At 37.6% G+C, this 17,763-nt stretch overlaps 1 protein-coding gene and 1 long non-coding RNA gene across 6 annotated transcripts in view; one reads left to right on the top strand and one right to left on the bottom strand.

Moving 5' to 3' along the window:
* Positions 1-3,164: 3,164 nt before the first annotated feature.
* Positions 3,165-17,763, bottom strand: part of CEP85L (centrosomal protein 85 like) — a 148,000-nt gene continuing 133,401 nt past the window's right edge. For 4 of the 5 annotated variants that reach the window (XM_061427461.1, XM_061427459.1, XM_061427462.1 and 1 more), the window contains one exon: positions 3,165-7,656. In XM_061427461.1, the coding sequence (XP_061283445.1) occupies positions 7,493-7,656 (164 nt within the window). In that variant the 3' untranslated portion in view covers positions 3,165-7,492. The remainder of the gene's footprint in view (positions 7,657-17,763) is intronic. The other variant, XM_061427464.1, reaches the window with a different exon arrangement.
* The window catches only part of LOC133253785 (uncharacterized), a 39,550-nt gene continuing 36,746 nt past the window's right edge, over positions 14,960-17,763 (top strand). The window contains exon 1 of the long non-coding RNA XR_009738431.1: positions 14,960-16,208. This is a non-coding gene — a long non-coding RNA (uncharacterized LOC133253785). The remainder of the gene's footprint in view (positions 16,209-17,763) is intronic.

The following is a 17,763-nucleotide window of genomic DNA, read 5'->3' as shown; positions in this document are numbered from 1 at the left end:
TAGCTTAGGCAATAGGTAAACAAATGGGCACGACCGTGTTCCAATGAAACTTTATTTCCAAAAACCAAGTGGTAGGCTAATTTGGCCTGTAGGTTATTGCTCACCTAATGGTTGGAATTGAAAGTGAAAATTGGACTCCACAGCTGTTTTAGGAAGGGAAGTGCTGGCAAGTGCCCTTTACTTTGAGTTGGGGTTTTGCTATGTGAGCCAGATACAGTGGGGCGGGGGGGGGGGGCTGTCCCAAGGGCTCAAACCCCTGCTCTAAATCAACTGAAGCCCTGAGTTAATTAGGTTGATTAGTGCCCCTAGCCCTACCAGAAGCAAATTTAAATCCTGTCTGGAGAAAGATAACATTATCTAGAGCCTTAAATATTTTCATATAAAATATTCAGCTCTGAAAAAAAAAAAAACAATAACACAGGTGAGAACAAAAGACTTTATTTTAAAAATGAAGAGAAACAACAGATAATAGAAACAAACTGAGGATACAGATAATGGGCTTTAAAATATTTATGCTTAATTTGCTTAAGAAATCAGTGAAAAAATCGATAATGTTGAAAGAAAACTAAAAATTCTAAGGAAGAACCAAATGGAAGTTTTAGAACTGAAAAATACAAAACCTGATATTGGCCAACTCTACGGTTGGATTTCATAGATAATTAAATATAGCCAAAAGGAGACATAGTCAATTAGAAGATATATCACAAGAGAACATTAAGAATGAAGGGAACAAGAGTAGTAAAGAACATAAGACACACAGTGGATAAAAGAGAAGATACACATAACTGGAGGCACAGTTATAGGGAAAAGAGGAAGCAGGACAAAAAACAATATGCAGAGGAATATGACTGAGAAAGTTTTGAAAGTCATGAAGGATACCAAGTCACAGACATACACTACTTTAAGTAGAAGGGATGCTAGCTGTTACTATATGCTTCAATGACTATTCGCCAGACTTGTGCATAGATATATACATAGATGGAACTGCATTCACTGTTTAAGCTGACATTTTGCTCCTCCTTTAAGACCTTGAATTTGTCCTTACAAAACCTCCACAGCTGGCTTAACGCCCAATGAGATTGTTATGCTCCAGGAACACTGGGGCTAGGAAACAACTGTGTCCAATCCTGTGGCTTGAACCCACAGAAGGGCAGAGAGAGGACAGTCACAGGAGAGATTAGCAAGAGGCCCAAGGGACGGAGGAAAATGGAACTTGCCTAAGTAGGGTTTATTATCACTTTACATGTCCCATTAAAAGCCCCACAGCCTCCAAGGATGACCTATGCTATAAAAACCATTTCTTTCCCCTTTGAAATCATTCTTCCTTCCTGCGGCTAACAACAGGTATTTGCACGTCTCTGGAGATTAGTATGTCCTACAGGCTTATTAAATGCAAAGTCTAATAAGACAACATGCATGCTCTCAAAGAGTTCAAAGTCTGATGAGCTCTTTATGCTGTTCAAAAACAATGGCATAAAAGAGGAGTTTCAAGAAGGGTGAAACCAAGAGCTTCACATCAAGTGTGGAGACTCATGGAACACAGGTGGGAGCACGACAAAGGACAATGCTCACCCCAGAGGGAAGGGAAACAAAAGCACCTCTGGTATACAGAGGAAGTCTGATACACCATCTCATTGTTGTCTATGAAATGTTACTCCATCTTCCCCAAATATTAACATATATTCAATAATCAATCAAAACCTGAGGTTATGAAAGAATGCTGTTTTTCAACTCTAGATAGAGAACTCTTACTGACAGATCCTGGGCTATTTCCAGCTTTTGATTATTATGGATAAAATCACTGTGAACATTCATTTCCAAGTCTCTTTTTAGATGAATGTTTGTATTTATCTCAAGTAAACACCTAGACTGGAATTTCCAGGTCACAGAGTAGGGTAGGTGTATGTTTCATTAAAACTTCTATTATAAAGGAATCTACGGAGATTGTGAAGTGAGACTGTGTTTAAGTAAAAACAGGTGGCTGAAATGGAAAGCTGTTTTTTCTTTTTGTGATCACACTGAATTTATCAGGGAGAGCAGTTTTACTTGAACATTGAAGAAATCTTTGTCACAATTTCAGTCCTCAGATGGGAATCTCCACTAAATCAAGGAGACCATCTTAACTGACATGATGTTAGAGTGCTATTTATTTGTAAACAATTTGCTCTACTGCATCCACATGCCATCATTTTGCACCAACACTAAGAGGATATTTACTCCTTTCAAACTGAGTCCTTTGTATTTCTACACAGAAAGACTGGTTGGTTGGGAAACTGGCCTAAAAAGGAAGCTCAAAGTACTGGCAAAATCACTGGGATGAACCCCATCAAAAGTCTTTGCTGACTCCATTGAAACTTTATTTTTAAAAGCAGATCAAAATGATCATATGTTTTCTTATAAAGCAGAAGACTGTTCATTAATAACCTTGGAGATACTCAAGGACTTTAACTATTCCGTTTTTATTTCCAAGTCATTTGCTTACAACCTATGGGGTTTGTAATGCATGCTTCTTTTTCCTGTTAACTGAATTAGATGCCTCATTAAAAACTCTTGACAGCAATGCCAAGTTAACTGGACTAGAAACAGACGCTGCTAATCCAAATGTTAACCAGCAGGCAACATTAAGGCACATATGACTTAGAACAAGGACCCAGGCCATCAATCTGAGATGTTGAGGCCTCTGCAGAGCAATCTTTTAACAAGGTCTTATTTGTATATGTTTCAGTAAGGTTTTAATCTCTGATTAGAAGGGAGGAAATAAAAAAGATTTACCTTGCTATTCTTTCAGCAATATAAAAAACTGAAATCTGATTTTGTCTGTTGGAAAAGTAGAGAGAAGACTCTTGATTCAAATAAGAATTTTAGAAATTCAAAGTAGAGATACAGTTCTATGAGCTGAAATGCATAGCCATGCCTTGCATTTATGCCATCAGAAAATCTCAGTGCCCTTTAAGGAAAAGGCCTGACAAAACGCTTTGCAATGACTGAAAAGAAACCCTCAGACAGACATAGGAGGCACAAGTGCCCCTGTTCTAGTAAGATTTTTTTCTTGCATAAAGAAAACTTTGAAAGAGTCAAGCCAGCATATTCTTGTCATTGAGAATTCAGAGTGTAAAATTTCAAATACATTTTTATATCAACATTAGGCACTTGGTAGACATAAATCTTTTATAAAAAATTTATTTATCTGTTAATACAAATTCCAACATCAACAAACAATAGTCCAGTGGAAAAATACTTAGCCATTAACATTGAAAACTTTTTAAAATTTAATAAATAGAACTTTGGCATTCAAAATTCTAGCTGTAAACCCTATTTAAAAACAAAAACAAAAAACAACCCCTTTACAAAAAAAGGGGCAAGGATAATAATCAGAAGGCATAAGCCAACCAGTGGCTTCACATTCTTTTTACAATAACTGTATTTCAATTAAGTCATGACTATTGTATTTACACATGAGGTATTCTGGGCGGTTCAAAAACTGAACCTAGTTTATAAAAGCCACCAGTCATAGTGACTGATGGTATACTCTGCTGTGCTTTTAATGTAGCCACCTAGCACCTTACTACTTCTTGACATCACACCAATGTGATGCTGAATTTTATGTTTATGTATTTAAATAACTATACATATACATATATACACACATACACACAAATGACTACATTCCAAAGGAGTTTCCTGCTCACTAAACAGGGAAAAGGTTGGACTCCAAAGACGTATTATTTGATAACTCCCTTTATGTTTATTAAGGTATCTACCTAGTAACAAAAACTCCTCCTTGCTTTAAACGAAAATCCTTAATCAAGTCTATTTACAGAAGAACAAGGTGCAATAATCATCAACATTCTTACAGCTCGTGTAAATAGAAATGAATGCTTACTGCAGGCAAAAAGGCACAAAAGGTTCTTCATGTATGCACTTGCAACAGTGTTGTTAATGACATTGATTTGAAACTACATTCTTAATATACTCAATGCTTCTTTTAAATAAGATAAAAATCCAAATATCCAAAACCTTTCCCTCTTCATGATTAAATGCAAGTTATTATTATACAGCAATTTCTAGCATGACATTTTGGGGTGAAGCTAGAAATTTTATGTTTTGTGAACACTGGAAAAAAAACTGTCAAAAATGGAAACAAAATGAATTAACTTTGGCTCTGAGACCTCTAGCTACTGGCAGTTTCAAATGACATTGTCTGAGTAAGCATGGTTATGAGAATTGCTTATTTCTGTAATTACGTATCTACAATGATACAAAGCTGCATAAGAGAATGCCAAAATCCAAAGATGTGCCTGAGCTGAACTATGTGATGTAAAAATAGAGTCCAAGTTCTCAGCTACTGTATTATTCAATGAACTATTACTGATATTGAAAGAACATTCTCCTAATAAAGTAGTTCCTTTAAAAATGCCATCTAAGAGAATCCTATTAATAAGTCTTGAACTATGACAAAATTTATAATTTCATTAGTCATTCATTATTGTACATTATTGTGGAAATGTACAATATCCATTTTAGCAACACTTTCCAGCCCTTGAGATTGTCTCTAACGAGCTACTGAAAGAAGTCTAATTCAGCTTAATAAATTGTCATGATCAAAACAAATGTCACTAATAAAAATATGGTTAACATTGAATACTGACTCCTATTTCAAACACAAAAAGGGGCCACACTTATTGAAAAAAAAAAAGAAAGAAATAAACTCAGACAAGGCTTACCTAAGTCAATACTTAAGCAAATTTCAAATAGATTTACTTTAAAACTTAGGTTAATTTTCACCTCAGACAGATAATCACTGTAATAACTCCTAAGAATATCCTACTTCAAACTAGGACACGACACTACAGAGTTTCTACTTGTCCACCTTACCTAGTCTAACCATAAAATCTTTGTTTTTAAAGAGATATCATTATTCTTACTATTCTAACATAAAAGGTTGTCTTGGAGAAGGGAATTTTCTGAAAAATCAAAATTAAATACTAACAAATTAGACTGCTAATAGCTTTATTTCCCCCAAAATTCCCTCCAAGGCTGTCTGCTTATTACAAAACCCAGATTCCAAGAGATAAACAGTCTGTAATTCAAGGTTATACTTAAATTATTACATCTTAATTCTCCTTTTCATGGAGGGGAAACTGAAATATATCAGCAGTAGTTAGTTAATTTTCTGTTAGGTTAAAATTTTTTACCCCAAGATATGTAAATTAAGTCAAATTTTTTGAGTTTTCGAAAACTTACTTTTTAAAAATATAAATTATTTTATCACAACAAAAGCGGAAAACAAAGTATCTACAGTCAAAACAAATGACCAACAGTTTGTTTAAACAACACTAATGACCATAAAACTCCCAAACATATACATTTTAGTAAGAACCTAGTGATCCAAATCAGTGACTATTTGCCCATTATCACTATCATTTCAGAGTACCTTTATTTTCAAAATTGTGGAGGTTGAGGGTGGGGGGAGGGGACTCTATTCAAAGAGAATGTAAAAATGTGTGCTACACTTGTGGATTATCTATTAGATGCTAATTATCTACTTTACTATAAATGACCATTTTTACAGATATTAATTTTTACAAGGCAGAATTCTTTGTATCAGATTTTTGGTATATATTTACTACTCCTTGATTGTCTTAAACCACCAACATTCAAAAACAGATCAACATCTTAGAAAGCCAAATTTTTGCTACTGACCAAGTCCCTCCTTTTTAACTTAAGGACCGTGGGAAGCAGAATCCCTACAATGCACTGATTTCTTAGTGTTCAGATCCTAAGACATTAAATGGCAGGGAGGACTCAGGCACTGAACAGAAGGGAAGGCTGATGTCCTTACAATGTATTATAACTGATTGCTGAAATGCAACTATTGAATAACTGTTGAGAACTGTCTATAAGTCAAATTCTGAGCTGAATGTCTTCCTGGGTAGTTTCTTTGAAGGTCTATCCCAAATATGTTTTCACTGCTGAAATTATTCAGGAGCATATTTTTCTAGGAGCAGCCTTTATACCATTAAATATAAGTCTGGCAAGAAAACAGACATGTGATCTGCTCTTGCCCCAAACAATATTCTCCAGCTTGATTTTCATCCTTTGTTCCTTCTACCTACTATTGTCTTGACCTAAATGAGACTTGGGGCTGTATCAAGAGATAAATCAAAACCAATGTGTAAAGGACATTGATTGCCACAACTAAGTACATTCAAAAGAATGTACTAAATGCTCTGAAGGTAATAAAATATAAACTCCTTCCGAGATACAACTAAAATAGGGAAATACTCATTTGGAAGTTTAAATGATTGCATGTCTACTAAAAAAATCAGTTGTATTTCATCGTGATATCTTATACCCTAGAAGAACAACTAACTGGGGCAAGTTTATATTCTATGAAGAACCCTGTTTTTAATGTACTTTACCTAATAAAAGGAATTTCAGTATCACTTAGGTTTAGATTTTGTTCTATGCTAGTGATAATTCAGATATAAAGAATACAGGTTGATTTTTTCTTAAAGTGGTTTCAACTTCAAAACAGATACAAAACTGTTGAAAATGTAAACACTGGAGATTTGGATAAACGAGTTATTGTTCCAGAGTCATTTTGTTCATTTTACAATAATGATCTGAGGCCTTAGGTTTGCATTAATTGTATATGGCTTTGTTTACACTTATATATATATATATATATATATATAATCTATAAATAAAAATTGTAAATAGTAAGGGACATGTTAAAATTAATTCCGATTATGTTAAATCACCTTGTAATACATAAATTATAATGCTAATGGGATTAACCATCACATCAGTATTTCACACCTCTTACAGGATTCACAATCACTCTGGAAAAATCACTGACCTGTCTACAGTACGAAAATCAACCCAACTCCACAACCTCACCATCTCAGCACAGTGATCGTTCAAAACACAAAAGGTTTTGCTGCTGTACTGCTGTTACAACACTTGCCTGGTGGGAACTCTTGCTGAGCCAACCTTGAAAACCCCAAGTACAACACAAGCTTCTCCATGAAGAAAAAAAAGAAGCACAAGAATATAGTGTGTGCCTTTCTCAGAAGCTCTGCTTTGATCTTAGAAATCCTTACAATTTTGTAAATAAGTACACATGCATGCACACACACACACACACAATTATGTGATTAAAAGAAATTCTATCCCTTTATCTGAAGGGCACTCTTCACAGCTTGGTCCTACAGTCAGTAGTTTGAGAATACAGATTTTTTTTTTTTCTTATACATTTTATCATATTTTTCAAATGGCAATTTAATTTTTTTTGCCTGATTAGATAAGCCCCTTCGAAACTTTCTCACATCCCAATTCTTCTGCGACAGAACAAATCCACAGAAAAAAACCTACGCAGCAAGACACATGTCACTTGCAACTTTCTATCATGGCTCCTGGAGAGAAACATGAAGAACTGAACACAGCAGCACTTTGCAACGGGTCGTTGTTGCTGTGGGCCCAACACCGGTCACTGGGTAACGCAGTTGTCTCCCATGTCCTGAGCATAGCGGTCCGATATTGCGGTCCGTAGTTCATCTATGTCCCTCCGTAACTGGCATACATCTGACAGTTTTTTAGTGAGTGCTTCTGGGCTGTGGTCATTCTCAGTTTCTTCAGCTGAACAGTTCATTGCTGTGGATATAGAACATGGAGAAAATGTCACATTTTTTGGTAACAAAGGCATTTTAGGATTTTCAGCCTAATTATCATTGGAAATATAATGCTATACACTCAATACAGGTCAAGCTCAGGTTTAAATTTTGCACTACAGTAAATGGATCTTATCTATTTGGTCCTTTTAAAATTTTGCTAGTGAAAATGCATAAATTCATACAGTGATACGCACAAATTCAACAGGTTTAATGGATGACAATATTCCCAGAGTAAAAAGGAACATGCTAATAGCTCTCTTCAAACCCAACTAGAGACAAAAATCTGAAAATCTTTTGGGTGGTAAGGGGCACTATCTTATATTTTTACAGACTGCAAAGTAAGAAGAATTGAGAGTGTGAGTGTGTGTGTGTTTGTGTGTGTGTGTGTGTATGCTGGAATTCCAAACATTTGAATTCCAAATGATTGAATCAAGCTGAGAGCCAACTGCCCAATGGCTAAATCACTGAGGGTAAGGGCTGAATTCAGAATCAGGTAACATATTATTTTAACAAATACTAATTTAACTGTTTTATTGTTCATGATCCATGATCTAGACATTGTACTGAGTGCTGAGGTCAGCAAAATAATGCACCTGGTGGCTTATTCTTAATGATTTACATACATTCCATAAACAAGCAAATTCAGTCAGGTGTCCTAGGTAACTGCCCACGACACAAAGGCTACAGCAACATAAGGAAGAGAACAAGGTGGCCTAACTGGAGAGGGGACAGGTTCTCTGAAGAGGCCAAGGAAGCAGAATGAACACAGGTATACAGAAACAGAAAACAGAACAGTCTGATATACATTGAGAAACATCAAGAAAATCAGTACCAGCTCTAAAATGGTTGAGCATAAATGGTTGAGACAGAGGAATGTCAAGAAACGAGACTAGAGAGGCAGGTGGGAACTACCTTTATGTCTGTTCTAAGGGGTGTCTGAGGAAATCTGAAGCGAAGTCACTCAGTCGTGTCCGACTCTTTGCGACCCTGTGGACTGTAGCCCACCAGGCTCCTCTGTCCATGGGATTTTCCAGGCAAGAGTACTGGAGTGGGTTGCCATTTCCTTCTCCAGGGGATCTTCCCAACCCAGGGATCGAACCCAGGTCTCCTGCATTGCAGGCAGATGCTTTAACCTCTGAGCCACCAGGGAAGCCCCAAGTGAAAGTGAAGTCGCTCAGTCGTGTCCGACTCTTTGAGACCCCATGGACTGTAGCCTACCAGGCTCCTCTGTCCATGGGATTTTCCAGGCAATAGTACTGGAGTAGATTGCCATTTCCTTCTCCAGGGGATCTTCTGGACCCAGGGATCGAACCTGGGTCTCCCACATTGTAGACAGACGTTTAACTGTCTGAGCCACCAGGGAAGTCCCCTAGTATTTCCTCTGATTTCCCCAGAGGAAATGTGAACTACGGGTTAAATGATGGCTCTGGCAGCAACATAAAAGATGGTTCGGGGGCTCTCCAGGACCTGAGGGTTCTTTGGAAGGAGAGCGTGAGTGAGGGAGCAGGCGAGCTCCTAGGAGGTGTGGGTGTAGGGAGAGAGAGAGGGAAGGCAGCGGTGGCAGCAGCAGTGCGGGGGAACAGCAGATTCTGACCAGAGCCACACCAAGGGGAGCTCGAGGTTGCGACTTGCCGCCCTAGGCACTCTCCCAAGTCCGGCCTGCTTGGCGAGGACTTCTGTCTCCTGGCCCAACCTTGTCAAGCAAGCTGGGATCTACGAATGGAAAGGTGACCAAGCCCAAAGAGGAGAAAGATGCTTCTAAGGAGATTAAGCCCTGAGCCTTTGGAATGGGAGCACTGACTCCAAGACCCCAGACTTCCAGAGGACTAACCCTGGGAGTATCAAACAGTGAGAACACACACAAAGGAAACCACTTGAATACAAGACCTGGCATCACCCAACCACCAATAGCACCCTGTGCAGGACGCCTCATCTAAACAACAAACAAAACAAAAACACAAACCCAATCATCAGCAGACAGGATTACCACCTCACTCAGCCTTGCCCAGCAGAGGAAAAACAAACAAACAAAAATGCATACAAATCTCACCCTATACGAAGCTTACACTAACCACTGGACCAACCTTAGGAGGGCAGAAACCAAAAGAAAGAAAGAATTCAACTTTGAAGCCTGGGAAAAGGAGACCTCAAATACACTAAGTTAAAAAAAAAAGTGAAAAGGCAGAGAAATACTACACAAATGAAGAAACAAACTAGAAACACAGAAGTCCAAAGAAATGAAGAGGAAATAGGCAAACTACCTGAAAAAGAATTCAGAATGATAGTAAAGATGATCAAAAACCTTGAAAACAAGATGGAGAAAATGCAACAAGAATCAATTAACAAAGACCTAGGAGAATTAAAGAATAAACATCCAGAGAAAAACAACACAATTACTGAAATTAAAAATACTCTAGAAGGAATCAGTAGCAGAATATCTGAAGCAGAAGAACGAATCAGTGAGCTGGAAGATAAAATGGTGGAAATAACATCTAAAGAGCAGAAGAAAATAAAAAGAATGAAAAGAACCGAGGACAGTCTCAGAGACCTCTGGGACAATATCAAAAGCACCAACATTCAAATTATAGGTATTGAGAAGAAGAAGAGAATAAGAAAGGGTATGAGAAAACTTTTGAAGAGATTATACTTGAAAGTTTCCCCAACACGGAAAAGGAAATAGTCATACAAGTTCAAGAGGCACAAAGAGTCCCATACAGGATAAACCCAAGGAGAAACATGCCAAGACGCATACTAATCAAACTAACACAGACTAAACACAAAGAAAGAATATTAGAAGCAGCAAGGGAGAAGCAACAAGTAAAATACAAGGGAAAAGCCATATGCTTAACAGCTGATCTTTCAGCAGAAACTCTGCAAGCCAGAAGGGAATGGCAGGCATATTTAAAGTACTAAAAGGCAAAGACTAACAACCAAGATTATAGTACCCAGCTAGGATCTCATTCAAAATTGATGGACAAATAAAATGCTTTTCAGACAAGCAAAAGTTAAGAGAATTCAGTACCACCAAACCAGCTTTACAACAAATGTTAAAAGGACTTATATAGTCAAGAAATACAAGAAAAGAAAAAAGATCTATAAAATCAACCCCAAACAATTAAGAAAATGGCAATAGGAACATGTATATCAATAATTACTTTAAATGTAAATGGATTAAATGCTCCAACCAAAAGACACAGACTGGCTGAATAGATACAAAAACAAGACCCATATATATGCTGTCTACAACAAACCTACTTCGGACCTAAAGACATATAGACTGAAAGTGAGAGGATAGAAAAATATATTCCATACAAATGGGGAGCAAAAGAAAGCTGAAGTAGCAATCCTCGTATCAGACACAATAGATTTTACAATAAAGACGGTTACAAGAGATAAGGAAAGACACTACATAACGATCAAGGGATCAAGCCAAGAGGAAGACATAACAATTGCAAATATCTATGCACCCAACATAGGAGCACCTCAATACATAAGACAAACACTAACAGACATAAAAGGAGAAACTGACAGTAACACAGTAATAGCAGGAGACTTTAACATCCCACTCACACCAATGGACAGATCATCAAAACAGAAAATTAATAAGGAAGCACAAGTCTAAAATGATACATTAGATGAGATGGATCTCAATATCTTCAGGACATTCCATCCAAATGCAGAAGAATACACCTTCTTCTCAAGTGCACATGGAACATTCAGCAGGATAGACTACATCTTGGGTCACAAATCAAACCTTAGTAAATTAAAGAAAACTGAAATTGTATCAAGCATCTTCTCTGACCACAATGCTATGAGACTAGATATCAATTACAAGAAAAAAACACTGTAAGAAACACAAATACATGGAGATTAAACAGTGTGTTTCTAAACCAACAGGTTACTGAAGAAATCAAAAGGGAAATAAAAACATTTCTAGAAACAAATGACAATGAAAACATGACAACTCAAAACCTATGGGATGCAGCAAAAGCAGTTCTAAGAGAGAAGTTTATAGCAATACAATCCTACCTCAAGAAACACATCAAACAGACAACCTAACTTTATACCTAAAACTGGAAAAAAAAAAAAACAAAAAACCCCCAAAATTAGTAGAAGAAATCATAAAGATCCAACCAGAAATAAATGAAGAGGAAATGAAAGAAACAATAGTAAAGATTAATAAAACTAAAAGCTAGTTCTTTGAGAAAATAAACAAAATTGACAAGCCTTCAGCCAGACTCATCAAGAAAAAAAGAGAAGACTGAACCAGGAAGAAACAGAAATTATGAACAACCCAATTACAACCACTGAAATTGAAGCTGTGAACAAAAATCTCCCAAAAAAACAAAAGCCCAGGATCAGACAGCTTCACAGGAGAATTCTATCAAACATTTAGAGAAGAGATAATGACTATCCTTCTAAAACTCTTTCATAAAATTGCAGAGGAAGGAACACTTCCAAACTCTTTCTACGAGGCCACCATCACCCTAATACCAAAACCAGACAAAGACAACACAAAAAAAAGAAAACTACAGTCCAGTATCACTGATGAACATATATGTAAAAATCCTCAACAAAATTTTAGCAAAGAGAATTCAGCAACACATCAAAAAGCTCATACACCATGATCAAGTTCGGTTTATTCCAGGAATGCAAGGATTCTTCAGTATATGCAAATCAATCAATGTGATACACCACATTAACAAATTGAAAGATAAAAACCATATGATCATCTCAATAGATGCAGAAAAAGCCTTTGACAAAGTTCAGCACCCATTTATGATTAAAACTCTTCAAAAAATGGGCATGTAAGGAAACTACCTCAACATAGTAAAGGCCATATATGATAAGCCTACAGCAAACATTACTCTCAATAGTGAAAAACTGAAAGCATTCCCCCTAAGACAGGAACAAGACAAGGGTGCCCACTTTCTCCACTGTTGTTCAACATAGTTCTGAAAGTCCTAGCTAGAGCAATCAGAGAAGAAAAAGAAATACAAGGAATCCATATCAGAAAAGAAGAAGTAAAGCTCTCACTGTTTGCAGATGACACGATACTGTACATAGTAAACCCTAAAGATAGTATCAGAAAATTACTTGAGCTAATCAGTGAATTTAGCAAAGTTGCAGAATACAAAATCAATACACAGAAATCACTTGCATTTCTATATACTAACAACGAAAAATCAGAAAGAGAAATGAAGGAATCAATCCCATTCACCATTGCAACAAAGAGAATTAAATATTTAGGAATAAACTTACCTAAGGGGACAAAAGAACTGTACACAGAAAATTATAAGACACTAATGAAAGAAATCAAAGATGACATATACAGATAGAGAGATATTCCATGTTCCTGGGTAGGAAGAATCAATATTGTGAAAATGACTATACTACCAAATGCAATCTACCGATTCAATGCGATCCCTATCAAATTACCAATGGCATTTTTCACAGAACTAGAACAAAAAATTTCATAGTTCATACAGAAACACAAAAGACTCAAATAGCCAAAGCAGTCTCGAGAATGGAACTGGAGGAAGCAAGCTTCCTGACTTCAGATTATACTACAAAGCAACAGTCATAAAGACAGTATGGTACTGGCACAAAAACAGAAATATAGACCAATGGAAAAAGAAAGAAAGCCCAGAAATAAACCCATGCACCTATGGGTACCTTATTTTTGACAAAGGAGGCAAGAATATACAATGGAGCCAAGATAGCCTCTTCAATAAATGGTGCTGGGAAAACTGGACACCTACATGTCAAAGAATGAAATTGGAACACTTCCTAACACCAGACACAAAGATAAACTCAAAATGGATTAAAGACATAAATGTAAAACAAGAAACTATAAAACTCTTAGAGGAAAACATAGGTAGAACACTCAGTGACAAATCAAGCAAGATCCTCTGTGACCCACCTCCTAGAGTAATGGAAATAAAAACAATAGTAAACAAGTGGGACCCGATTAAACTTAAAAGCTTTTGCACAGCAAAGGAAACTATAAGCAAGGTGAAAAGACAACCCTCAGAATGGGAGATAATAATAGCAAATGAAACAACCGACAAAGGGTTAATTTCCAAACTATACAAGCAGCTCATACAACTTAATGCCAGAAAATCAAACAACCCAATTAAAAAGTGGGCAAAAGACATAAACCGACATTTCTCCAAAGAAGACATACAGATGGCTAACAAACACATGAAAAGATGCTCAACATTGCTAATTATTAGAGAAATGCAAATCAAAACCACAATGAGATATCACCTCACTCTGGTCAGAATGGCCATCATCAAAAAGTCTACACACAATAAATGCTGGAGAAGGTGTGGAGAAAAGGGAATGCTCCTGCACTGTTGGTGGGAATGTAAATACAGCCACTTTGGAAGACAATATGGAGATTCCTTAAAAAACCAGGAATAAAACCACCATATGACCCAGCAATCCCACTCCTAGGTATATACCCTGAGGAAGTCAGGGTTGAAAAAGACACATGTATCCCATTGTTCATGGGAAATAGATGGGGAAACAGTGGAAACAGTGTCAGACTTTATTTTTTGGGGCTCCAAAATCACTGCAGATGGTGATTGCAGCCATGAAATTAAAAGACGCTTACTCCTTGGAAGAAAAGTTATGACCAACGTAGATAGCATATTGAAAAGTAGAGACATTACTTTGCCAACAAAGGTCTGTCTAGTCAAGGCTATGGTTTTTCCTGTGGTCATGTATGGATGTGAGAGTTGGATTGTGAAGAAAGCTGAGCGCCAAAGAATTGATGTTTTTGAACTGTGGTGTTGGAGAAGACTCTTGAGAGTCCCTTGGACTGCAAGGAGATCCAACCAGTCCATTCTGAAGGAGATCAGCCCTGGGATTTCTTTGGAAGGAATGATACTAAAGCTGAAACTCCGGTACTTTGGCCACCTCATGCGAAGAGTTGACTCATTAGAGAAGACTCTGATGCTGGGAGGGATTGGGGGCAAGAGGAGAAGGGGACGACAGAGGATGAGATGGCTGGATGGCATCACTGACTTGATGGACGTGAGTCTGAATGAACTCCGGGAGTTGGTGATGGACAGGGAGGCCTGGCGTGCTGCTATTCATGGGGTCGCAAAGAGTCGGACACGACTGAGCAACTGAACTGAACTGAACTGACCCCAGTGTTCATTGCAGCACTATTTACAATAGCTAGAATATGGAAGTAACCTAGATGTCCACTGACAGATGAATGGATAAAGAAGTTGTGGTCCATATACACAATAGAATATTACTCAGCCATAAAAAGGAACATATTTGAGTCAGTTTTGGTGAGGTGGATGAACCTAGAACCTATTATACAGAGTGAAGTGAGTCAGAAAGAGAAAGATAAATATCATATTCTAATGCATATATACAGAATATAGAAAAATGGTATTGAAGAATTTATTTACAGGGCAGCAATGGAGAAACAGACATAGAAAATAGACTTATGGACATGGGAAGGGGGAGGAAAGAGTGAGATGTATGGAAAGAGTAACATGGAAACTTACATTACTGTATGTAAAATAGATAGCCAATGGAAATTTGCTATATGACTCAGGAAACTCAAACAGAGGCTCTGTATCAATCTAGAGGGATGGGATGGGGCAGGAGATGAGAGGGAGGTTCAAAAGGGAGGGGTTATATGTGTACCTATGGTTGATTCATGTTGAGGTTTGACAGAAAACAATAAAATTCTGTAAAGCAATTATCATTCAATAAAAAAAATTAAAAAGAAAATTAAAAAAGAAGATGGATTAGGGATGGTGGGGTGGGGCACAATGGTTGACAAAGAAACCAGTCCAGATGAAGGACTATTAAAGCTTGAATTAAGGCAAGAGTGCAATGGAGATGTGGCAGCAGGCATAAATGTTACAAGTAGGAAGGGGCTCACAGACATGATGAAGTCTGATTACCAGGCAGCTTGGGAAGGGGCCCAGGGATTAGGCAAAGGACACAGATGGGCGAACGAGAGGGTGGAGAATAAAATCTGGGTTGGGTTGATAGCTGGATAGTGGTTCTACTCACTCAGAGGAGGAACAGGTTTAGGGAGGGAAGAAAAGTAGGTTCTGTTTCAGACATATTGAGTCTGCGATACCTATGAAACCGCTGGTTCTAACGTACAGGTGAATAAAGTTAGGAGCTGAAAGGGGATGAATGTCTAGGCAGGGTGAGAGATAAATATCTTTATGGGTCAAAGGTACAGGGAAAACAGAAAACAAGTGGGTATGTACAAGATTACTTGGAAAAAGTAAACAACAACAAAAGTTTCCAGGAGGCCTGCCAGTATTTAAGTGGTAGAGAATTTCACAGATTGAGGCTGAGCAGTCATAAAGGTAGAAGCAGAACTTAGAGAATGATGTCATGGAAACCATGGAAGCAGAGCTTTATCAAGGGTGAGGTGAACAGTGTCAGCAGACAGTTGATGGGGTGCTGAGACAAGGATCAGAAAAACCTCCACTGTTTTTGAGAAATTAGCTGGTTGGTCAAATTTTCACAAGGCCAGACTATAAGGTAAGGACTCGGGTTAAACCCTAACAGAATGGAAGGAGTATACATGGTGCCAAGATTGCTGAATCTCCCTTTTACTCATGTTAGGGTTGCTCTCTTACCCTATCACTGCAAAAGTTAATAAACGCTATATAAACAGCACAAAGGTAGAAGGTTACAAAATAACCCAAAGGATGGCCAGCCCTGAAATGGTGGAGAAAATGAGTCTTTTGTGTGTAAGCTTTTATTTCTTGCTCCAAGAGATGACTGCTAACTTCCAACACCCCATGATCACCCGTCAAACTTCTCCTCCTTTGAGATTCAAGCTAAACACCCCCATGGAGGCTTCACAGCTCCTCCCAGGTAGATTTCACTGTTTTTTCCCCCTCTGTGCTCCCACTGTCCTCTGATCACGTTTCAATTATAGCACTTATTTCAATGCTCTAATATTGTGGTTAATGTGTGAGCAGGAACTGTGTTCAATTTATGTGCATTATCAGCACTTCAGTGCTTGGACTATAGAAGGCATTTGATTAATGCTTACTGAGTGACTGAATATAACATTATAAAGTGTTTTAAAAACCAACTAACTGAATAAAAAAATGGGCAGAAGACCTAAACAAGTAATTCTCCAGAGAAGACATACAGATGGCCAATAGGAACATGAAAATATGCTTAAATGTTGCTAATTATCAAAGAAATGCAAATCAAAACTATAGTGAGGTACTATCCCACACCAGTCAGAATGGTCATCACTAAAAAGCCCACCAACAATAAATGGGGGTGGAGGAAGGGGAACTCTCCTACATTGCTGGTGGGAGTATAAATTGTGCAACCACGATGTAAAAACCTTATGGAGGGTCCTCAAAAAACTAAATACAGAACTGCCATGAAAAGAATAAAATGACATCATTTGTGGCGACACGGATGGACCTAGCAATTATCATACTATACGAAGTAAGGACGATTAAGACAAATACCATATGGTATCATCCATAAGTGGAATCTAAAATACAACACAAATGAATTTATTTAAAAAACAGAAACAGACTCACAGACATAGAAGACAAACATCATTACCAGAGAGGAAAAGGGGAGAGGGATAAAGGAGGAGCATGGGCTTCCCTGGTGGCTCAGATGGTAAAGAATCTGCCTGCCATGCAGGAGACTCAGGTTTGATCCCCGGGTTGGGAAGATCCCCTGGAGAAGGGAATGGCTACCCACTCCAGTATTCTTGCCTGGAGAATTCCACAGACAGAGGAGCCAGAGCAGCCTGGCAGGCTACAGTCTGTGGGATCACAGAGAGTCAGACACAACTGAGCGACTAACACTTTCACTTTCTTTCATGGGATTAACAGATACAAACTACTATGTGTAAACACAACAAGGTCCTACTCCATAACACAGGAACTATATTTGGTTTCTTATAATAACCTATAATGAAATATATATTTTATATGTATAACTGAATCTCTTTGTTGTACACCAGAAACTAACATACAACCCCGTAAATCAACTATACTTCAAATTTCTTTCAAAGTGCTTCTATATACTCACACTCATATATGTGTTCTTACAT

This window comes from Bos javanicus, chromosome 9 (genome assembly GCF_032452875.1).
Source record: "Bos javanicus breed banteng chromosome 9, ARS-OSU_banteng_1.0, whole genome shotgun sequence".
In the NCBI taxonomy this organism is placed as follows: Eukaryota; Metazoa; Chordata; class Mammalia; order Artiodactyla; family Bovidae; genus Bos; species Bos javanicus.
This window is presented reverse-complemented; position numbering and strand designations above follow the sequence as displayed.